At 44.9% G+C, this 24,662-nt stretch overlaps 1 protein-coding gene across 3 annotated transcripts in view; it reads left to right on the top strand.

Annotated features, from left to right (window-relative positions):
• The window catches only part of Ncoa2 (nuclear receptor coactivator 2), a 228,504-nt gene that overhangs the window by 153,095 nt on the left and 50,747 nt on the right, over positions 1–24,662 (top strand). For all 3 annotated transcript variants that reach the window (XM_021170361.1, XM_029476884.1, XM_021170377.2), the window contains exons 4-5: positions 497–669; positions 23,832–23,935. In XM_021170361.1, coding sequence (XP_021026020.1) covers positions 497–669; positions 23,832–23,935 — 277 coding nt within the window. The remainder of the gene's footprint in view (positions 1–496; positions 670–23,831; positions 23,936–24,662) is intronic.

Below are 24,662 nucleotides of genomic sequence, written 5' to 3'. Positions count from 1 at the left end.
CACTTTGTAGACCAGGCTGGCCTCGAACTCAGAAATCCGCCTGCCTCTGCCTCCCGAGTGCTGGGATTAAAGGCGTGCGCCACCACGCCCGGCAGATTTGGTTTTTATTATCCTTTATGATTACCGAAATAAAACAAAAGCGTGATTGAAACTTACGTTTCCAATTCTAATTACACTAATTATAACTTGTTCCTTCTAAACTTACCTTAAGTAGACGTTGAGTCCTTACTAACTCTGTCCAGCAGTAAGGTCAGTGCTCACCCTGTCAAGCTCGGTTGTAGGCCAGGGCCGTCCTGCCCTCGCTGTGGTGAGACTGGAGATGAGCGATGAGCATACTCAGGAAGCCATCCACAGAGAACAAAAGAGAAGCAGAGATGCCAGATCACCCCCTCGCTCTTACCTGCTTTAGTGAGCAGGCAGCTTGTTGTCTGGGTTCACATTTCAAAGAGTTTAGCAGTTTATTTCAAATAAATAATAATGTCGCATTCCTTCCTAGCCCCAAAAGGAGCACTGAGAAACGGAACCGCGAGCAGGAGAATAAGTACATAGAGGAGCTGGCAGAGCTGATCTTCGCAAACTTTAATGATATTGACAACTTCAACTTCAAACCTGACAAATGTGCCATCCTAAAAGAAACTGTGAAGCAGATCCGCCAGATCAAAGAGCAAGGTAAGAGGACGGGAGTGGTTCTGGGCCTCCGCGTGTGTGAAGTCCCCTGACTCTTATTTCTTACACTTAAATTATTGATGAAATGATGTCATATTACCAGATGAATGCAAGTATCACTTGCAGGGTTTATAAACAGGCTTTACATAAAACCCAGCCACTCCCTCAAGACCAAGGCGATGCAGGAGAACCACTGATTGGACTTTGCATCTGTGGACGCCCCCATATCCCAAGTGAGGGGCGACTCTTCTCTGTAATCCTGAAGAAGGAAGCAGGGAGGACCTCCTGTTCCATCCAGTTAGCCAATTGGTCTGGATTAGAATTTCACACCCTGAATGATGGAGGCTTCAAAGGCTCTAATCACCAGTAAAGATCCCTTTATGAAGTCATAGACATCCTTTGACAGCTTTCTTTCCTTGGTTTTCTCCCCCTACCTCCCACCCCATCGCTCCCAAAATTGTTTTATACTTCACTCTTGAAATTTTTGCCTACCTAAAAAAAATTATAATAGTTTTTAAAACATAGTTGACTTTGTAGTGCCAAAAATAAATCCAAGGCATGTATGAGCAAGGCTCTTTTGCTCGAGGCTGGCGCATGCTCTGAAGAGTCCGCACACTGATATCCTTCAGGTGTGAAGATGGTTATCTCTCAAAATGCTTTTGATGAGTTCTGTAATTTATATTCTTTTAAACTGCCTTTTATACAATAGTTGAAATAAACAATTTCAGAAAAATTATATCTTTGTCTTTTTAGATCTTAGAGCCTCAAACTCTTTTTTTCCTCCAATGAATCATAAAACTTTACCTCTTAGCATCTGAGAACTTAAAAAAATATATACACCAAACATACACATTGCTAATATCAACCCACTCTCAAGAATGTCTGTAGTTTCTCCATCAAAATTGTCCTGCTGTACATTTCAGTAGTCAAGGAGTTTCTTATCCCAGTGCCTGTCAACACCCCTCACCCCGACACTTTGGGGTTTAGCAGGTACCAAATTTGGTAATACTTGGGAGGCAGAGGCAGGAGGATTGCCACAAGTTCAAGGTCAAAGTAGGATCCATAGCTATTTCTAGACCAACCATGGTGAAGCAGGTCGATTGCCACAAGTTCAAGGTCAAACCTGCTTTACATGTATCCTAGGCTGGCCAGAGCTACATAATAAAACCCTGTCTGGAAGAAACCAGCATCTAGGAGCAGACACTGGAGGCAGGCATCCTGAGATGCAGAGCAAGGCTCTGATAGCAAGGGTTCGAGACTAGCGATACATCACTGTTCCGTTTGGAATTCCATTTGCCTTGATGACTTTCTGTGCCCACAGTCAGAGAACCCTAGCTGGTTTGTTTGTTTGCTTGTTTGTTTTCTTGTTTTTTGTTTGTTTGTTTGTTTTTAACAAAGGTAGTAACTGGTTGATTAAGACCTCATGTTATGACTAAATTCTCTTTGACAGTTTTCAGTAGCAGCCAGTTCTTTCTGTATGCTGGATGCCTTGTTATATACTTAGGTTTGTTTGTCTACTTAATACTCCAAACGTGGAAAACAGCAGTTTTACTGTTTTCCCCTCTTCCAAATAGAAAATCTGAGATATGGGACAGTTAAGTAGCAAAATGGCATGCTCTAGAGGGAATCTGGGATGGAATCCTGGTAGCCTGGCCTCATAGCTACCCTCAGATCCACACAACTTGTTAGTACTAAATATGGCGTTTCTTTGTATTCTAGTGTGGTGATGTTTAAAGTCTCTGCCTTCCTCCATAACTTAGAGTTGTCTTATGTAGCAAATACCAACTTGTCTGAACTGGAGAACTGCTGTTGATAGATTCCACAGAATGCTAAGTAAAGGAGAAATACAGATCTTAGATTTTGGATTACTATGTCCAATTTCATTCCATTTAGCAGAAAACAAAAATTCTGTACAAAATATTTGGTGTACAAATATTTTGGACTGTAAAAAGGCTAGCAAGTAGAGGGAATTTTAAAATTAAGAACATTTCTGCTGTCCTGTTTATGTCTCCTGTTACTCCAAAGTAGCCACACATTGTTTTACAAAAATAATTAAAGTGAGTTTATCAATTTAAAGTGAGTTTGAAAATTATATAAGTCTGTGGGCATGGTAGTATAAGTGGGAAATCCCAGCACGTGGCAGAAGCGCCAGGTGTTCAGACACTATCTTAAAAAAAAAATGATTGAAACACATTTTATTTCATTGCATTTGGATTTATCAGTTAGAGTATCAGTTTCAAACTTTTGTCTCACAAAGTTGAAAAAAGAAGAAGAGGCTGTATCAAGTGTTCAAGAATATATTTCAAAAGAATATGTGTTGATATACATGTCATCACAATTTTTCATTGCAGTTATTCTAGTGATAGCTTACGGTGTTGACATGAGAATGTGGGATTCTAGATTGCTTCTCAAGGGAATTTTACCTGGCAGGATAGCATCGCCAAGTGAAGAAGGTTCTGGAAGAGGAGGGCAGGGCAAAGGTAAGCCAGGTGTAGTGGTGTGGGCCTTTAATCCCAGCACTCTGGAGCCAGCCTGGTCTTACATAGTAATTTCTAGGACAGGTAAGGCTCTGTCGCAAAAACATTTTTGTTAATTATGCAAGTCAGTTGTTAAGCATAGCCGTCGTTACTAACCATGTGGACGTGGAAGCCGGTACACTAAGCAAAGGTGAAGAAAACGGCAGTGTACCTCTCTTACCTCTCTGCTGCACTGCTCTGGGATGCATGCGAGGCTATGCCTCTGCCTATGTGGCTGGCGTCCTAGCTAGTGGTGCCTACTGTACCCCCTGCTGTGGGAACACCTGAGGTCAGGAATGTGGTATGGTTACATTGAAGTCCACCATGAGGAGAATATTCCCGCCACAGGACTGGGACGCTCAAGTTTGTGATTTTTTTTGTTTGTTTGTTTGGTGGCTGTTGCTCTAGACTTCACAGTCAGGGAGAGAATTGATATTTTGTTTCCACCATCTTCACTCCAGCAGCTGGCACATGAATACACACAACCTGATAGACAGCAGAAAGTCACTCATGGATGGACAGTTACATTTATGGGTATGATTTAACCATTAGTTCTCTTGTCTACTCATTAATTTAAATGGAAACTAGCCATGAGTCGCTACAGAACAAGAGTTCAATAGAAGCGTCCTCTGAGAGTCAAGTGACTGCATGTTTACAATGACAGTGTATGTGTCATTCTCATCTGTAAGTTATGTATGCACTACTTACCTTTTACACTAGAGAAATATGCCATAAATGTTGTGTTGCACCACACACACTCAAAGAGCTGGCTTTAAGGATTTAACAGTCGTCTGTCATTGAGAGGGCAATGGAGGCAAGACATTGAAACACATATCCGCCTGTCTGCCTGCTTGCTTCCCACTTCCTGCTCCGCTATGATTCTGTGTCCTTTACTGTAGGTGCAGACCCTGCTGGACAAGCCCAGGCGATACACTAGGGCGAGCTTGCAAACTGGGACAGAGGATGGAGAGCACATCTCCACAGGGACTGGCTGAGGCAGACCGTGAACCTCTGGGTGTGTTCTGTTCTGCTTCTCTTTGTGTTCCTGAAGCCTGTAGCTGTACAAGGCACAGAAGCTGTTTATATCTGAGTGTGAATACAGGAGAAGCTGCCGTGTTTAAGGATCTTACCTGCTGAGCTGACTCTCCATCTCTTACGATATGGTTTTACTTAGCAATATTAAGACTGTTGCAGACACATTCATGCAGATCTTTATTCCCTTATTCTTCCTCTAGGAAACCTGTTGTGCTCTCTACCTCTAACCTCCATGCTCCTCCAGGCTTGGTGTTATCCTATGTGTTGTTAATGAGGCGGATACCCGGACACACTAGGCCGGCTGAGGGCCTCAAACTGATGAGTGACAAAGTAGAATTGACGGCAGCACCTGTCCGATCGTGGCCCAGTGTGAAACTTCCTTGTTTTGTTTGTTTGTCTGAGGAAAAAAATCATGTTCCACAGAGTAATTTCACAAGGTTCATGGGCGCTAGTTGTGCATGGATGGAGGTAGTTTTACTTGTATTATTGAGAGCAGCCCTGATGATTGAGCCCTCCGACTTCACCCATGTCTGTGGCTCAGCCCCTGCACCTCACAGCAGGACAGACCATCTGGAGCTGCTTCTTGAGAGCTCCTCACAGCTGCAGTTTTTTCTTTTTCATTTCTTTTCCTTCCTTTTTTGTTTTTATAAGATAGGGTTTCTCTATGTAGACCAGGCTGACCTTAAAAATATCAGAGTGCTGAGATTAAAGGTGTGTTCCCCCACCCCCACCCCCGTCTGCATTTTGAACAGGTGCCTTTAATTTCTGGTGAGCATCTGGTAAGTAAGGCGAGGAGATTCCCTGTCCCTGTAGATGCTACAGTGCTGACTGGTGGGAAGGGTCTCTTATGTCACCTCACCTTCGGAGTCCTGTTGCTTTGCCTTGAAAGCATTCTCACTTGGCTGTGGTTTCACGAGGAGCCTAAAGGGGCTACAGTGCTGTTCTGGGTGATGGTGGGTCCTGCTTGTTGTATCTCAGGTGGTCATAGTATGGTGAGTGGATCTCAGCAAATCTGTGGTGGAGAAGAGAGTAATCACAGAGCTCTGGGGAAGAGGGTACTGCCTGTGGTGGGGGGAGGTGGGACATGGAGTGCATTCAGCTATCAGTGTTCTGCAGATAACACAGCACTTCATGGGGCCATTTATATTTTGGGGGACAGAAATACCTGGAAATTTGGCACAGTTGATCACAAAAATAAGATATAGGACATAAAATAAGAGTCTTCCAGGCAAAAGAGACTTGCATGACATTGAAAGAAAGAACTTCCTGCCTCTGTGCCAGGGATGAGGCTCAGGTGTTAGGTCCCTGCTCACACTGGCCTTGCCACATTTCAGTCAGGAGACACCTCCTAAACGTTTCAGATCGCTCTCTGCAGAGACTGCAGACGGTGTGCTCCTGCTGTCCAAACTCTAGCACTTGTGCTAATGATGGCCCCTCCCTCTGTTAGCCAGCTGTGAACCCTGTGAAATGTGGGTTCATCTCTATACTATATGGGAATTCTGTGACTACCTGTCCTTAATTCATCTTCATCAAAAGGCAAGGGTCAGCTGCCACCATGGAGGTCAGAGGCCATCCTGGCAGAGTGCTTCCTCTGTCCTAAGTTTTGCTCTGTTGTCTTCATATCCTTCGATCTGCACGATGCCCCTATAGAGTAAGTCTGCTCATTCTCTCAGTTTTACAGGGGAAGGCCTTGGGTTAGGGCTGGGCTGCTCTACAGCTACAAGGTCTCAGATCTAGATCTCTACTTAGTTCCCACGCCTGCGTCTTCAGGGAGCCTGTCATCCAGCCTGCCCTGGCCGTTTTGTCTGCCATTTGGAGGAAGTTGTTCTGAGCAAATTGGGTTAAGTGTGGACTCAGCTGTTATTTAGGATGCTTTATGTACTGAGAGGAATATTTCTTACAGAGCTCTGTTTTAAAGGATAGTATGCATGTTCAAGGCAAGTCATGTTTTTCAGTAGCACGCACACACACACACACTTTAGAAGGAAAAAAATCCCAAGAAAGAATGCTATGTGTGGGAGGGAAAAGAAAAGAAAAAACAACAACTTGGTATTTAGCCAAAAGTAGTGCATTCCAAGTTTGTTTTCGAGTATTTGTTTTGTTCACTGTTAATTGTAAAAGAAGAGTCCATCTGTCAGTCAGTCAGACTGGTGTTCTGTTGTCTTTTCCATCTTAATAAGAGGCCGTGTGCTCTGATTTCAGGAGCTGATATTCACTGACCACCCCAGTACTCATTGCCTCATTGGCCAAAATGAGCTGCATGTGAGGGCCCAGGCTGGACCACTGTCTAGCAGAGCCAGGGAGTGGCACTGTGAGGGCCCAGGCTGGACCACTGTCTAGCAGAGCCAGGGAGTGGCACTGTGAGGACCCAGGCTGGACCACTGTCTAGCAGAGCCAGGGAGTGGCACTGTGANCAGGCTGGACCACTGTCTAGCAGAGCCAGGGAGTGGCACTGTGAGGACCCAGGCTGGACCACTGTCTAGCAGAGCCAGGGAGTGGCACTGTGAGGCTTCAGGCCCCTGCACTTACACTGACTACCCAGGAGAGAGGAGTGACTCAGAGAGTCTTTTCCTCACGACTGCCCTGTGAGCACCGCGGGCAGACTTAGCACTAAGTTCCACTGGACCTGTCCATTGCACAAGTGGCACATTTTGTCCTGTGTAGAAAAAAGAGTGAAATAAATAATGCCAATATTGGCATCAGCCCCTCCAAGCCTTCCCAGTGATGGCAGTAGTGGACTTGCACAATTCCTGGGTGTGTTGTCTACTTCCCTATACTTAAAAGAGTTTCTCAGTACAGTAAGGATTTATTATTTATGCCTATCTACACAGACAGATGTGTGCATGCCACTACATTTTGTAAGATTCCAAATGTTATAATTAGCTTGTTACATAGGAGAAGGGAAGTGGTGGTGGTGAGGTCTAGACATGGGCGTGGTCAATCTGGACAGGGAGGGCACTGTGGGTACAGGCTGGACAGTAGACCTCGAAGCTGAGCCAGGGGCGACTCTTCATTATCTGAGTCTCTACCTCCCCTTCTGCTCTCTTCTAATTATTCTTTCAGTTCTGGGAAGTTTCTTACTCTTTGATCTGCCACAACCACCAAATTCAGGTTTTGATGGGTCCTTCTCCCCAACCAAATGCTGAGCTCTTTTTGTAAATGTCTAAGGATGACTGCCCCTAGCAAAAAGGAAGGGCAAATGCAACAGATAATCAGAAGGGAAGACAGACTCTGAGGATGTCTTAAGCCTAGTTGTGAGCTCTTTGAAATGTAAGACGGCCGGTTCTGATATTTGCCTGCCTGCTGCCCAGTTTCTTAGTTCTCCTCCCCCTCCCCTGGGGTGGGGGTTGGGGTTAGGGTTGAGATGGGTTTTTGTTGTGTAACCGTGGCTGCCCTGGAGCTCACTGTGTAGCCACATGCTGTCTGTGAACCCTGTCAGTCCTGCTGCTTGAGTTCCCCAGTGGCTGGGATTACAGGCATGCGCCACAGGCCTAGCTTTCTTGCCTTTGGTTCTGCTGAAGGAGAATCCCAGCAAGTCTTGGCTTATATAAAGATCTATAAGAAGGAGCTATTTCCCTTTTTTCTTTTTTGGTTTTTCGAGACAGGGTTTCTTTGTATAACTCTGACTGTCTTTGACCTCACTTTGTAGACCAGGCTGGCCTCGAACTCAGAAATCCGCCTGCGTCTGCCTCCTGAGTGCTGGGATTTTCAAAGTCACTTCAGGCTGATTTCCTGAGAGTTCCATTGCCAAAAGATATTCCCAGTGAGGGGCTGGGAAGTATGAAGGAAGTCTCTGCAGTCTACGTGTGGAGGAATCCCCAATCTTGCCAACTGGTGTTTTGTCTTGTAGTTCTGATGTATGCACACATTACCTGACATTGAAGTTTGGAATCTCTAGGTGTGTTTTCAAAGCCTGGTAATTTTATCAATAATATAGTCAATAATTCAATATAATTCAATAATGTGTTTACTGTCTCTTCTTGGCCTATAGGACATGACAGCACTAATTCCATATATTTTAGGTATACCCATTATGAACAATTTAGGTTTTTTCTTGATATTATGTTTTAGATGGAGGGGTAGGGATTGTATAAGGATTCAGTGTACAGCTCTGCAGCACAAGAGCCATGTGCCTGCCATGACCACCTCTGTTAATTTCCTTTCTAGTGAGTCTTTAGTCGCATTACCAAGTTACTATTCCCTAATAGATGTTTAGATGCCCCACTCAATTTTCTTCCTTGATCTAGTCAAGCTGATGCCAGGTGAGGCTGCACTCTTCTGTAAGTCCATAACTTAACTGAATTTAACTTTAGGAATTTAACAAAATATTCTTATCCCTATAGAGTGTGTTCTTAATCTGAATTTTTGAGACATATGTCTAGTTTCCTCGGCAGTTGATTTATCTAGAGAGGGTAACAGAAAAGATCTTTACTAGCCTACACAGTTTCTTTTCCAAAACTTTGAGTGGCTCCACTTGGATGACTGCTTGGATCCCATTCCCATCCTGAGGTGCCTGCATTGTTCTGGCACACTGATGGAAGTTTATTTTGAGCTAAGCAATCAGCCTTGCGATGTTCCCTCTCAGATGAAAGCATCCCTGGTCTTAGGTCATCAGCATCTCTTCATTGAACATCCTAGTAAGTGCTGTTTCCTAAACTCAGCTGCTCCGACAACGGCTCCCCCAGCTATGTTCATAAAGTAGTACTACGGCTAACGTAAATGGTGGATTTTCTATTTTTATATGTTTATGACATGTTAAAAATAGTTCACTTGTTCTGTTTCTGTGCTCACCTTAGCAGTGGCAGTCTGCTCAAACTCAGGAGAGCAAAGCCCATGCAGACTCCTCCAAAAACTGGAAAATAGTACTTTTGGGGATGAAAATTACAAAATCAGATTCCTCAGCTGATTTGTGTGCTTGGGTTTAAGACTGCTCCTCTGTGAAGAACTCTGTCCTGTTGACCTCTCCCTTTTCCTGAGTGTGTTTGCCTGTGAGCAGTGTGGGGCACGGGGTCAGGTGAGAAGCCAGGGTTTGGTTCCGAGCTCTGGCAGTCCTCCGGGAGCACTGACACTATCCAGATACAACTTGATGGCTTCCAGAAGACATAGCAAATTCCCTCAGCCACGTTAGGAAGTGCAGAGGGAAACCAACTTGGATGTTTTTACATTTCCTAAAGGAAATGGCAGCAACTGAGTGAAAAATGCTGAGTCACCATTGAGTGAGGACGGTGGCCCTGTCCCTGCATGCTGCTTTAGTCCAGCCTACTCAGTTGGACATCTCCAGTTGAAGGAGACCTTGACTGGACTTGTCCACAGCTCCACAAAACATATTCCTCTTCCTTTATCTTTTTATAAACACATCAGGTTTCCCATCTCAAAAGCAACATTATTTTAATATTTTAAAAAGAAATTAATGGGGTGGTGATACAGTTTAGCAGATAAAAGCTCCTTTTGTACCTGTGTAGGCAGGACGCACATGGTAGGAGAGAACCCGCTCCCACAAGTTATCTTGTGATGTCCACCTGTCTCATGCACACAATACTACAGGTTATTTTCTTTTAAAAGAAAATCCCCTGCAGTAAAGTATTCCTGTATTGCCACTGGAACTAATATATATGTTCTTGTCTATAAAGAAAAGACAAGCTATCGTGCTGACTTTGGCTTTATATAGATAGAAGAACTGTAGCAGTGTTATAGTAAATAGCTTATCACAAATGTGTGTGATACTCTTTCCCTCTAGAAGAAACCTGTCTGTATCCTTGGAGCTTAGAATTATAAATGTATCCATTCCATTTTTAAGCCTGAGTAGCTTCAGATTTTATCATAAAATATCTTGATGTTTTCAAAGTCTCCTTTTCTTTGTAATTTGTGAGCAGCTCCTTTAGAGACTTGTTTTTCTGAAGCTGTTTGTAGTCGTGCACACAGGATAATCCTGCTTGGCACCTGTCTTCCCTAGAACTCAGTATCCACGTGCATTTTTTCCTGAAGCCTAATCATACCCTTGTGAAGCAAGGCGTTTTGCAAGCGATTAGGGGTTGCTGTGCTGAGTCAGCACAGCCTTACGGCATTATGATAAGCTCAGAAAAGATTGAGGTCATGTACTAACTTGCTCCTGGGAAACCCAGGGTGCAACCAATGTTTTTCTTGGCGACTCAAAGCTGACAACTGCTGATATTCTCTTTTCTCTGAAGCACACTGTTCATTGATGCGATTTGAAATGACAACAAACAGCACATGTGTATCTGAGACAGGCTGTGGCTTGAGTCACATGAACTCAGGTGACATGAGGCTGGCGCCATCTCCTGTAGTCAAGGCTGGAACTCCGTAGAGAAGGGCTACCTCCTCCCCTGCAGAGCTTCTGACTGGGTCTTCCCACCCTGTCATATCTTCAGCCACATTGTCTGTCTCGCCTGCAAGCCATCACATGGTAGGCAACATCTCCAGAGAGGTTTCTTACTTGCAAACTGTCAGCCTTTGCTGAGACTACACTGGATTCAAAATGTCATTAATGTACTGGGGACAGCTTCGTTGCTCTGTGTGTCTTCCTGTTCATGGCGACTCACTGTGATGTGTTCCCAAGGCTCCTCGCCTTCTGAGAGATTCTCTTCGTGTCATAACCACTAGAGAGCCAGGATACTGGTGACCTATACCCCTGCCACGGGTGTAAAGATCCCTGGAGAGTTTACTGAAGATGCAATTGTCACACTTTAAGTCAGTCCTTCTGATTTTCTGCAGGTGGATCTGTCTGCTTGAACAGTCTTTGTAATTTAGAACATAGAACATTGTAAGGCCCTAGGGAATCACTAAGGTACGGTGTTCTTTCCTCGGACTTCCCAGATTTGCTGGAGAATGGCAGAGATGTAAAAGGAAAAGATTTCGTCATAGAGGAGTAGTCATGATCCAAATCTGGAAAATTTGTAAAGGGACCTTAGTTTATTTCATTTTGACCTCAGCCTGCAAATTGGCCACTTCATTGCCTATAATTTCAACAGGGCTCTGAAATATGCAGTGCCGGCAAGGTCTTCCCTGCCTCTGCACCTGGCTGAGCACGGCAAGTCCAAGCCCAGCTGACCACGTGTTTGCTCTGATAGTTGCTGCCCGAGAGTGTCAGTCGTGGGCATTTCTTGATGATTTGGTCACTGCCGCTCCTGCTTCAGAGTCAGAAAGAAAGCATCTCTATCAGAAGGAACCAGTCAGACCGCTTTTACACACTCAGTGCACACTGTTGTCTCGCTGAGGGGCCTACTGAGTGAAGACTTGGTAGAACTCCTTCCTATAGCGTCCAGGGTTCATGGATACAATGACTATGGTTAAGCGGATCCAGAGGACACGTGTGGTTGTCTCCATGACAGTCGCCATTTCTCTCTCCACCCAGTTGTCTCTGCTCACCCACATGTGTCCCATGCCCATGGTGTTCTCAGTTGTCCCTGCTCACCCTTCCATGTCCCGTGCCCGTGGTGTTCTCGGTTGTTCCTGCTCACCCACCCGTGTCCATGGTGTTCTCTGCCACATTTTGAGTACACTTATCAAAAGTCAACAGAGAAAAGTAGCGTTTCATTGAGTAGAAAACAAAAAAGCTTGTGAGATGGCTCATTGGATAAAGGTGCAAGCACCAAGCCTGATTCAGTCCCGACTCAACAGACCTGAGTTTGACCCCATAAGCCCACATGGGGGAAGGAAAGAGGCCGGCCACCTCTTCACTAGGCAGCTCCCAGCATTTGCAGCATTTCGTTTTCATCTCTCCATTTAGAAAAATAAATGTGAGATTTTTTTTTTCTTTTTCCAAGCTGTGCCTTAATCCCAGCAGCACTCGGGAGGTATAGACAAGGGAATCACTGTGAGTTATGACTCTAGGCCAGCCATAGCTTCATAGTGAGACCTGTCTAAAAAACCAACAGCAGTCCCTCCACCACTGCCAGACAAAATGTAAAAACCTCTCTTTGAACCAGAGGAAAAGTAAGCATACAGAGGAAAGGGCACCCCATAGAGGACGAGGACACCCCATAGACTCTCTGCAGGAGTCACTGGCTATGAGCTGCACCTACAGTAACTGTGCACACATCTTTGGTGTCTAGACTCCTGTAGAACCAGGGTCCTAGCGGCTAGAGACTTTCCACAGAGCTGGCGTGCTGACTTGAACCTGCAATGCCTACATCCAGGAGACTAAGGCTTCTTTTCCTCCACTGCCACAGGATTCTTCAGAGCCAGAGCTACAAGATGAGTTCAGAATTAGCCTAAGCTACAATGTGTAAGATTTTTCTGGAAGAAAGCCCCTCCTCCACTGTGTGACATAGAACCCTAGGAATAGGTTCTATGAACCTTGATCGACCCTCTCAGGAGCTTCAAACATGGGGGCACTGAACTTGCCCCCTTCCTGTCACTGCCTTTGTTCTGGTAGATTAGACTGTTTAGCTCAGCCTACCCCCTGCATAGCCAAACCATGATCTCTCTTGTCAGTGTGTTGTTCTCTGCTTATGTGATATGACTTGGCATAATTTGAGGTTTGGGGTCTCTAAATTGGATGATTTGGTGCTTAATTATCAGCTGTTTTGCACTGGGGGGGGGGTTAAATTGGGAATACCTGCTTTTCACCCACTGCATCATCCGTTTCTCTTGTGGGTCCACAGAGGCCAGAGCAAGAGAACCAGGGATAGACAGGAGTAATCAGAAAAGATTGCTAGGACCCAAGGAGGTAAACAGAAAATGCACACAGCTGCTTATGGCCATCTCTAGAATGGAATCCACTCTACTGTGGAAAGAAACTAAAATAGAGATGCCCAGACAGAGAAGACTGAAGAGTAGGCTGATCTTAGGGAAGTTCAACCAAAACTCTGACTCAGGATGAAAGCAAAGAGGCTCTGAAAGGACTGCCCATGCAGTGAGGGTCAGGAGGCAGGATGGGTTGTAGGCCTCTCTGGAGCGCTGACAGTGCGCTAACAGAGCCAGCCCTCTTCTCCTCCTCCTTTCCCACACCCCTGTATTATTCTCTGCTCCTTTGCTGGCTTTCTTCATAGAACCCAACTTTACTGTTGTCTTTGGGTCTACAAAGTGAGTTGAATAGCCTCTTGCAGGGATTGCGGCCCTTGAGCAGTGGTTCTCAACCTTCATGATGCTGCAGCTCTTCCTTCAGTTCCTCCTCTCATGGTGATCTCCCAAACATAAAATTATTTTGTTACTTTATAACTGGATTTTGCTAATATTATGAATGTAAATAAAGGTTCTTCGGCCCCCACAGGTTGAAAACAGCTCTTGTAGATAGATTTTGAGCATGACTTCATCTTTACTAGCCAAAGCTTCTTGTAGCTTTGGAAAGGACACAGCTTGTAACACTGTCTTTCACACAGATTCCCTCCCTCTCCCACACAGATTCTGTTCTGGGGATTAAATCTGGGGTTTCATGTGTTTCAACCAGTATCTAGACTGGCCTTAAGCTCAGATCCACCTACCTCTGCCTCCCAAGAGCTGAGATTAAAGGTGTGTGCAACTACTGTTTAGCTAGGATTTATTTTCTTAAGAGCACTGAATGACCAGGGAAGGTTCTGATCTAATAAAAGCTCATGATGCCCAAACCACTTTGTTATATATTGTGGCTCCCTAGATGAAGGTTGATTAAATGGGATTTTGGGGTCTTGCCCTCTGAAACTTAGGTGTAGGGTGACCTCTGGAGCCTTTTCTTCCTCAGGAATGCTTTTCACATGGCCCCATAGCCTTCTGAGCTATCCTGGGATCCTGGCTGTGACCGGTCTGCCTTTCACTCCCTACTTATGATGACTCCAAAGATCTATCTTCACATACATCTCCACCCAGCCATGTAAGAACAGAAAAGTACACAGGCTCTGTCTTAGGGTTTTACTGCTGTGAACAGACACCATGACCAAGGCAACTCTTATAAAGGACAACATTTAATTGGGGTTGGCTTATAGGTTCAGAGGTTTAGTCCAGTATCATCAAGGTGAGAGCACAGAAGCATCCAGGCAGGCATGGTGCAGTCGGAGCTGAGAGTTCTACGTCTTTATCTGAAGGCTGCTAGCAGAATACTAGCTTCCAGGCAGCTGAGTGTCTTATAGCCCATACCCACAGTGACACACCTACTCTAACAGGGCCACACCTGGAAACAGTGCCAGTCCATGGCCTGAGCATATACAAACCATCACAGAGCCTGTGGATCCTGGCTAAACCGAGCTCAATTCCTGCTTCTCTGGGAAGCACTCAGTAGCAACACTGCATGACGGAGCACGAGTGTTAGTGGAGTACGGTGTGAGGACAGTGGGACACTCTTGGGAAGATGACATTCCTAGGGATAGTTTTTCGTGGTGATGAGGACAACAGCTGGAGCAAAATGCTTATTCAACTTTGCCCTGGCTCTCAAGATTTTAGAAATAGCCTCTGTCGAATGTATTTCCAAACTGAGCTATTATGACCATATTAGTTTCCATAGTTCATGAAAACTTTGAGTGTTTCTATAATTTCGTGAACCTTGCTTTTTTGAGCTAGCACGTGTAATTTTCTTCTGTATGTATGGGTGTTTTTGTACATTGTGTACATTGTGTACATTGTTTTGCAGTGCCCCCACAAGGCCAGGAGGGGGCGTCTACTCTCCTGGGACTGGAGATACAGAGATTAGTGTGTGGAAATGGAACCTAGGTCTTCTGGAAAAGCAGCCAGCACCATGTATGTTTTAAAGAAATGAAACGTTCATAATGAGGAAGGTATGCAGTTTGCTCCTTTGAGAGGCTCTGTTTCCTCTGCCCCTTCCTTCAGTTTCATCCTGCCATTCCATCCACCTGTCCAAACCCTGAGTCTTCTGCCCCTTGTTCTGAGAGCTCCTAAAGCCCCACTCGTCACAGTTTTACTTATTGGAGTGCACCTGTGGGTTTAGATATGTGTGCAAGCATGGGCCAGGCACACATGTGAAAGTTCAGGGATAACTGGTGTGAGTCTGTTCTTCCATCATGTGGATCCCAGGGTTCAGACCCATGTGGTGAGGCTTGGTTCTTGGTGCTGAGCCGCCTCACTAGTCCCAAATGTACTTGAAACAGGTATTTTTTTTTTTTTTTTTTTTTTTGGTATTGGCCTTTGCTGTAGAAGATGAAAGTGCAGATCCACTCACATTGAACAGTTGGGTGATAGAGAGAGAGAGAGCTGGAGGTGCACACACCACAAATTTAGTGGATGATGCCCTGAGGAACTTGTTTCCTCTTTGTTACCTCTTGGTTTCTTCCCTTTGTGGAACTGCTGGGGCAGTGTCCATGAGCTTTCACTGCCAGTATGGTTTAGCCACCTTATTTGGTTTTGTTTTTCTCACCCTTTTCCTTTTTGCTTCTGTAATGTATCTTTAAACTCCTTCAGGCCCTGACCATTACAAACACAGGGATGTAAATTATCGGAAAGAGATACTTTGGCTAAATTGTTAAACACTCACATTGTCTTAGTCAGGGTTTCTATTCCTGCACAAACATCATGACCAAGAAGCAAGTTGGGGAGGGAATGGTTTATTCGGCTTACACTTCCACATTGCTGTTCATCACCAAAGGAAGTCAGGACTGGGACTCAAGCAGGTCAGGAAGCAGGAGCTGATGCAGAGGCCATGGAGAGATGTTCTTTACTGGCTTGCTTCCACTGGCTTGATCAGCCTGCTTTCTTATAGAACCCAAGACTACCAGCCCAGAGATGGCACCACCCACAAGGGGCCTTTCCCCCTTGATCACTAATTGAGAAAATGCCTTACAGTTGGATCTCATGGAGGCATTTCCTCAACTGAAGCTCCTTTCTCTGTGATAACTCCAACTGTGTCAAGTTGACACAAAACCAGCCAGTACACACATGCCTTCCAGTGTCCATGTTACCTGCCAGTGAATTCAACAGGTAGTGTGCTAAATAAAAGTTGTTTGTGGGCATAAGAGAGTGGGTAGACCTCTTGGACAGGCAGGTTCTAGCTAGTTTTACCTAGTGACCTAGTCTTCTCTAGTAACCATCTCTCTTGGAAAGTGTAGTCTTTAAAGGAGTTTGTGCTGGCTAGTTTTATGACAACTTGACACAAAATTTAATCATCAGAGAGGATGGAGCCACAATTGAGAAAATGCCTCCATAATATTGGGCTGTAGGCAAGACTATAGGGTATTTTCTTAATTAGTGATTGATGGTGGAGGGTCCAGCCCCTTGTGGGTGGTGCTATCCCTGGGCTTGTGCTCCTGGGTTCTAAAGCTGAGCAAGCCATGGGTGCAAGCCAGTAAGCAGCACTCCTCCATGGCCTCTGCTTTAGCTCCTGCCTCCAGGTTCCTTGCCAGTTCAGTTGTTGTCCTGGCTTTCTTCGGTGATGGACTACAGTGTGGGTGGGAGTGTGAGCTACAGAAACCCTTGCTTCCCTCACTTGGTCATGGCGTTCCATTGAAGAATAGAAACCCTAACTAAGACGGAAGTGAGACCAAGGCTTAGTTCTCTGATGATGGGTGTCAGTCGGGGGATATGTGTAGGGCGGTGTGATGGTTTGTATATCCTTGGACCAGGGAATGGCACCATCTGAAGGTGTGGCCTTGTTGGAATAGGTGTGACCTGGTTGGAATGGGTGTGACCTGGTTGGAGTGGGTGTGACCTGGTTGGAATGGGTGTGTCACTGTGGGTGTGGGTATAAGATCCTCACCCCAGTTGCCTGGAAGTCAGTCTTCCACTAGCAGCCTTTGGATGAAGACATAGAACTCTCAGCTCTGCCTGCACCATGCCTGCCTGGATACTGCCATGCTCCCACCTTGATGATAATGGACTGAACCTCTGAACCTGTAAGCCAGCCCCAATTAAATGTTGTTTTTTTATAAGACTTGCCTTGGTCATGGTTTCTGTTCACAGCAGTAAATCCTAGCTAAGACAGGTGGGAATGGCCTTGAAGTTGATTGAGTTTGCTTGATTTGTGCAGAAGGAAAGTCATGATCTGCTCAGTGTCCAAAGTGAGGGAGGCAACTCGGGCCTTAGGCTCCTCCCACTGCTAACAAAGTGCAGCTGCAGGTTTAGTATGCACGCAGGCATGCAGGGCAGGTGATCCTGCATTCCCATTGAAAAGACGAGCACATTGGAGAGCTCAGGAAGGCTGTGTGTTTTTATGTTAGCAGAATGCTTCCTAATGAGTAGGAATGTGCTGCCGGTTTCACAGAGCCATATGGCAACTTTTCTAATTTTAGTTGGGTGCAGTTGCCTAATTCTCTCCTTTTACCTTCTAGAACCTCTGAGATGCTGCACAACTTTTCTTGTAACATTTAATCTGTGCTGCTTGGCCAGACACCATGTGTCCCTGTTTCCATGCCTTCTTTGTCCCTCATGGGTCTGTACAGGTTGTACTGCTACCAAGTTTCACAGCCAGGTACTGCATGCAGCACAGGGCAGGGCAGAAGCAGTGCGTGTATTCCCAGTAGAATCTTAGAGTTTGCCATACAGGTGATTAGACTTGTGTTTGACATCAGCCCATTGAAAAATTGATAGGTTTCTGAGTGAATGCTTTTACTCATTTTAAAGCAGTGGGATTAATTATAAAACCTGTGTAGTATATCTGGTTCATTTTAGCAAAAGATTTTGATGTTCTACTCTGAACTTGGATTCAGTTTTTTTTAAAAGGCAGTGCTCTTCATGCTTGGCCTGATGTGAAAGTCATTAATTGGCTTTTCAGTCGAGGGTGGATCTGGTCTCGAGCACACAGGGATGTTTTATATGTGTAAATATCTGTGCAGTATCGTCATCAGACAACATGTCACAGAGTGGGCCCTAGTTGATGACGTCTGTCTTTTTAAAGCTAATGTCTGTAAACTGCTATAGCCTGTTTTATTGACAGACAGAGAGAGAGAGAGAGAGAGAGAGAGAGTTCGCAATTGAGCACACACAAAGGTGTGCATCATCTTCTCCCATGGTGATACCTCACGTCATACCTGTAACAGGCACTCAAGTGGCACTTACGTTTCTGTCTGCCTGACGGCTGCCACTGCTCTGCTGGAGTAGAGCAGTCATGTGACTGCCCATCAGAGCCACTGCTGCCATCCCTCTATTCTGGCAGTGTTTTATGGAAAGACTACACTTAAATGTTCTCAGTGCACTTGGCTAATAAACAAATACACAATACTAATGTAAAAAAGCATTAGTTACCACCGCAGACCAATGAATATACCTCAGAGGAATTTTTAAAAAAATAAAACTACTTCATAATTCCCAAATATCTCATATGTTTTCTTTTAAAATGAATTATTTTTTACAAAGCTGTATTTTTGATTTATTGCTGTTCTCACCAGAAACTGGGATTTTACTTTCAGATTTCTCCCCGTGCATGGCAGTGATGAAGAGCAATTTAATCCATCCACTTTAAAGAAATGTTTTTCCTGCATTAAGTCAGTTTTATTTCTAGAGATCAAATGCCCCACCTTTTCTTTTGTTCTTAAAGAAAGCACAAATAATAATTACTTATGAAAAATAGGAATTTAATATTAATGATTCCCCCCCCCCCCCGTTTGCAGTATGACTCATCTTAGCACAGTCCCTGAAGAGACAGGATTTGTTCTTTGCTTTGAAACTGGAAATCTAATTAATTGGTATTGGATTTCTGGAGTACAGGCAAATGGAAGAGGGAGAGGGTGGAGCATCGGGAACAGCCACCCAGGAGGACAAAGGTGGGCAAAGGTAGAGAAAGGGTTGGTGGGAGGGCTGTCCTGCCAGGGCTTGGCGTTTGTAAAGCAGAGCTGTGACATAGCTATTCTATGCTTTTCAGAAATCTTCTGGAGAGCATTGTGCCTTCGCTGTCACTCTCTCAAGCAGAGTCTTTATCAAAAGAGCACGGCCGTAATGGCTAAGACACAGCAGGGGCATGTGAAGTCAAAGCACAGAGGGACTCTGGAATTTAAATGTTAGCATCTCTTTCTCTGATGTTGTGATAAGATTTCATAAGGTTGTGATCATGGAAAATCTGGAACCAGCCTTCCACTGGTTCCTCTACCAAAGGGTATTTTTATAACAATGTATTTTTATAGTTAATGGATGAAAAATATAGAAAACTAAATATAGTTCATAACCACTGAGAAAATTGCCTAATTTAAAATATTAAATGGTATGTTTTAGTATAGTAATGCTGTACTTACAGAGTATAAATATGTAAGAATCGAAGCTTATTTTTATATGCTGCATCCAAATGGCTTGCTCATTGCCGCACTGTCTGAGATACAGCACATGTCCAGTTAACATCCAGTTAGTCTCAAAGGAGATCTCCTCCTCCCTCCTCCTCCCTCCTCTGCTTTTCCTCCCTACCTCTCCAGCTCTTATTTAATGTCAAGGCTGAACTGAATATTGGGCAGAAGTGGCAAGTACTTCATGAAAAAGTACAAATACTGATAATTCAGGACAAGTTGTTTGTTTGTTTATTACAATTGCTTTAGTAAAGCTGGGTTTCTGGGTATTTTGTATCACTTGTTATTATTGACTAGTTTTTATTTTACTACTGAGAAGTGGCCCAAACATAAACTCGATGCAGAACTAAAGAACCTTCATAACAGATTATCTAGAAAGTGCATTCCAAACAGTGAGGTGTACAGGACTGCGAAGCTGGGTTTTTCCTGCTAGAGACTTTCTGGAGACGCTCTCAGGCCCCACACCGCTTGCCTGGCCGTGGCTCTGCACACCTGAGTGATCTTTAAAGTCATGTGCTCCACTAATACAACTTCAGCCTCATACTGAACATTGTTTCTTTGCTCCTCACTACACCTCCAGTTTTGGTTATTTGGGGACACCAGAATATTGGCTTTTTTCACAGTGGGGTAGTAGCAGTGATAGCGCACGCCTTTGATCCCAGTACTTGGAAGGCAGAGGCAAGTGGACAAGCCAGGTCTACAGAGCAAGTTCCAGGACAGTCAAGGTCACACAGAGAAACAAAAGAAAAAAGAGGAATATTGTTTGAAGGCCTGCCTGAGACTTGTGGTGGTCTTCTGCCACTGGTCCACAGATCTAACCCCTAGAATCTAACCTAACCCATCTTAGCATTCATGAAACACAGCCACCCATGCCCAGCCATCCCTCCCTTCTCTGAAATAAAGTTGGCTCCTTATGGCTCAAGCCTTCATTTTCCTCTTCTGTTGAATGACACGTGTTCTGCCCTCCTGGAGGCATTGTGAACTCCTGACCAATAAGGACTAGCTTGACACACCACCCACTCACCCACTCACCCACTCCAAGGCCCGAGGGCTGTATTCCACTGCCTATGTGGGCTGTGATGTTAGAATCACCTGCTGCCTTTTTCCTTTTAAAGATTTACCAGGTGAGTATTAAAAGGAGAAAACAGCATATTTTGTTATTATAAACAGTTTTCCAGTATGGTACTTATTTTTATCCAAGTGTTCCAAAGTCTCTCCTAGCCCTTGTTCCATGTTCTATCTGATTGATAAGTTTCTAAAAACAAACTTGTGTGCTGATTTGCTCTTTGTATCTGTCTTTCTTTGTATCTGTCTTTTCCTAAAGGTGTAAAATGGTCTGTTTGAGCATATTGCTGCAGCAGTTAGTTACACACCCAGGCCTGGAGTTTATAAGTGGCAGGGGTACTTGCCTTAGGTCTGCCCTCAGACTACAGTGGTCCTCAACACTGCCTTCCTGCGTGTCATGAGCTAGGTCAACTTTGATTCCTTGTCAGGTTATTTTTGCTCAGTGATGACAAAAATATCTAATACACATGGTAACATATTTGAGAGGTATTTTCTTTGATACTAGTTTTTATATTCTTAACTTCAAGTAGTAGTATTTTATTCCATTTAGGGAGAAAATGTTGTTTGTTTTAGATTAAAACTTTTTAAGGTCTAGGGAGAAGGATCGCAGGTGAGAGCCCAGGCTGCTCTTGTAGCTGTCAGTAACAGGCACGGAGTTCCCATTCACAGCAACTGTAGCTTCATCTCTCACCGGATCCCCCAACATTACCGGCAGCCAAGTGGCTCCCCCCACTCCTTCTCTAACCTGGGGCCTCACATTTACCACCAAGCTGCATGCCTGACCCAAGTCCAAGGAGTAAGATAGAGATTTAACAGTGGAGGAATGAACTGAGAGAAGAGCAAAGGCATGGGAATTTACCGTGTCCACACAAATGTCTCTCTGTAGAGCGATTCTCTGGAAACCCTGAGCCATACTCCTTAGCCCTGCCCCTCTCCTTGCTTTCTTGTCTCGAGCTGCACCCTGAAGTGGAGCTCAGAGGAGAATAACTTTCCATTCCACCAACCTCTAATTCACTGTGCCCAGGCCAGGGACAGCCCTCTTTGTCAGCCAGACATCTGTACTTAGTGACATTCCTGGCCTACAGTGCTGGCTGTTAAAGATACAGATGTCCTGTTCTGGCTTACTAATCTGCCTTCAGTGCAGCAGCGTTCGTTCTGTTGGGGCAGTGTTCTGTTTTATGGACTGAGAAGGCAAGAGCACTCAGACATCCTCTAGAGCGTTGGTTCTTACCCTGTGAGCCATGGTCCCTTTGCAGGGGAATGACCCTTACTCTGGGGTCACCTGAGACCAGTGGAAAACAAAAATGTACTTTATGATACCTAACAGGAGCAAAAGTAGAGCTAGGAAGTAACAATGAAGATAATTTAGAGTGGGGGTCGCCACACCATGAGGAGCTGTGTTAAAGGCTCACAGCATTAGGAAGGTTGAGACCCACTACTCAGGATGCATATCAGACTGATGTAAGGCAAGCCCTCTAGTCTGTGCCCATGTCCCCTACAGTCTGAAACCTTGGGAGGATACCTCTTGTGTATCCTTCTGCTGGAGGATGTATCTAGGAGGACACACCCCCACAGACAGTGAGGGGCACAGGAAAGGACACCGTGTGCTCCATCTGAGCAAGGGTTGTCAGCACCTCGCTCCTCCTAAAACTAAGGGTGTGCGGGGAGGGCCTCAAACCCACACAGAACATAGTGCATGCTTTAGAATCGATGACTCGTGGGAGCTCAGTGCCAAGCATGCAGGTTCCCTTGTAAGGCAGTGACAGCTTTACAGTGCCCAGAGAAGTAGGTAAGGGGTGTGATGGCACAGGTCTGGGTCCTGTGCTTCTGGATGGAAGAGTGAGGGTCTGACTGAAAACAGTGTCCCTGTCTTTGGGATTTACCAGAGAGAAGGGAGTCCTATACAGTAACAATGGCAGCCAGTCCTCTGTCCTCTGATTGGAGAAGAGGGGTGTTTCCTGTACTCTGAGGACCACTAGGATGAGTCAGAGCCTGTGCAGAGGCAACTTTAAGGGAGCTATTAGGGAAGAGAGCAAGCCATGTCACAGGTAAGATGGTAGAGGAACCAAGAGAAGTGGGCACAGTGTGTCAGCTCTCTGAAGAAAATGCAGCGTGCTGCTCCGTGAGAAGACCAGAGTGCACCCAGTGCTTGTGGTTAGCAGTTATCGCATGAGGAAGGATGGAGGGCACAGGACAGCCTGGGGGAGGAGGTTCTTTCCTACCTGTGAGTCCCAGTATCAAACTCGTCATCAGGCCTGAGAGCAAGTGCCTTCGCCCACTGAGCCAGCTCACCCTCCAACTTGTAGTTTCTAAAGTGTGTTTTACATCTGTCATTGATATAGCCATGATACACAGGTGGCAGACACTGACGCGGAGGCCTTGGTTTGCCTTGTTCTGAACTGTGGTGCTAATAATGGACTCAAACTACAGTCTTCTTTGTCTACTGGCAAATAGACATCATGAAGACTTTCCATTGGGAGCAGAAAGATTTGGAGGATCTACATAATTCCCTAATTATTTTTAGGTTCCATAAATTAGACTTTAACAGATTTTTTTAAATACTGCATAAAATTGTTTTTACAAAAAAAATAGTTACTATGGTCAGGGAAAAGCAAGTTGATTGTGAATACTAAATTGAGTTACAGTTTTGTTTGAATCTTTAATTTTTTACATTTAATTATAATGAAAACATGCAGCGTAAACAAGGATGTAATTTATTCAGTTTACATGTAATTGGCACATTGCTTTTGTGTTGTTTCCTAACAGGTTGTGGCTGTGTATGTTATGCTGTAAACTCACTTGCCATTCCTGAAGGAGCTCATTTGCACATGTATTGATAGCTATGCATCTTTTCCCCTGTAAGCAACTACTCTTGTGCTGATGGCACGACTTCAGCCCTGTCTGGGAGTTTGAGTCCTGGAGTGCTCGCTGTTCAGCCCCTCTGTACAAAGTCAAAGCTCAGCCATTGACATCCTCTGAATGCCTGATGGGGCTGCTTACCCCCTCTGCGTTGAGTCATTGAGCAGGCCAGGTCAAGGCTCTGAACTCTGAGCAAGAGGACCTCTCCCCACCCCCTTATTCGAGTTTGGAGAATCTCTTGAGTGAAAACTAATTGTGCCATAGGATGCTCAGCTTCATAATCTATATTTTTAAAATGTCTGCCAGGAACAGCATGAAACCTCTAAACTCATTTTCTCCAGAGCCTGAAAGGAAATCTGATACATGTATTCTGGAGGTGAGAGGTGCCATCTGGGTCCTCCTCCTAGCCATTCCCGTCCTCCAGGGGCAGTTGGGTGCACTCTAATTCATTCATAGGCACATCTGACCCCAGCAGAGATTTTGGTGTTGATGTGCCCTTGGTGTGCATCACTATTTAATTTGCTCTTGTGTTTTGTTGCAGAGAAAGCAGCAGCTGCCAACATAGATGAAGTGCAGAAGTCAGATGTGTCATCCACGGGGCAGGGTGTCATCGACAAGGATGCACTGGGGCCCATGATGCTTGAGGTAACCACAGCCTTATCTGGTTTTGATGCTTGAAGTACCACGCTCCCGTGGCTTTGTATCACACATGTTTCAGTATTCATGTGCTGCATTTATGTATGTTCGGGTACATATGATTTAAGGAGAATCCACATTGCTGTGCTTACTAATGCAAGTGCGTATGTCTATCTGTGAGCTCTTGCCCCCAGCAACATTCTCTGTATGTGGAACAGCATAGACTTCAATTAGATGAAAATACTGAGTGCAGGTGTGAATTGTCAGTTGAGCACTTATTTTCTGAAGCTGAACTTGGACGTCCTATTGAAGGGTAGGACTCTTGCCTCAGGCTCAGGGTTCCTGTGTGCCACATGCCTCGGCCTGTGTAGACAGTTTAAAATGTGAGAGCCAACAAAACGAGGGTTATGCTTTTTAGGGCTGGTAATTCCAACTAGTATGTTTTCCTCATAGAAGTGAAGTTAAAATAGGAAGAAGGAGCTTTTTAAAAGCATAGCCGAGTAACTGGTCTTAGGGCCTTCGGGCAGCTACTGTCTCAGGCTTATAAAATCCTCCTTGTTTTTTAACGAGTACTAAACACACAGTGCTTTACTGTCCCTCTTTCAAAGTTAAAATTCAAGATGTGGGCTATGGTAAATGAGAGAAGAAATAGCAGTGAATAGACAGAGCTACCTGAGACATAAATTATCTCAGTTCTCGTGGCACTCCGCTCTGCTGAAGACATTCTAAGCGTAAA

Source organism: Mus caroli, chromosome 1 (assembly GCF_900094665.2).
Source record: "Mus caroli chromosome 1, CAROLI_EIJ_v1.1, whole genome shotgun sequence".
Classification (NCBI taxonomy): domain Eukaryota; kingdom Metazoa; phylum Chordata; class Mammalia; order Rodentia; family Muridae; genus Mus; species Mus caroli.
The sequence above is the reverse complement of the archived record's forward strand: the minus strand, read 5'-3'. Positions and strand labels throughout refer to the sequence as shown.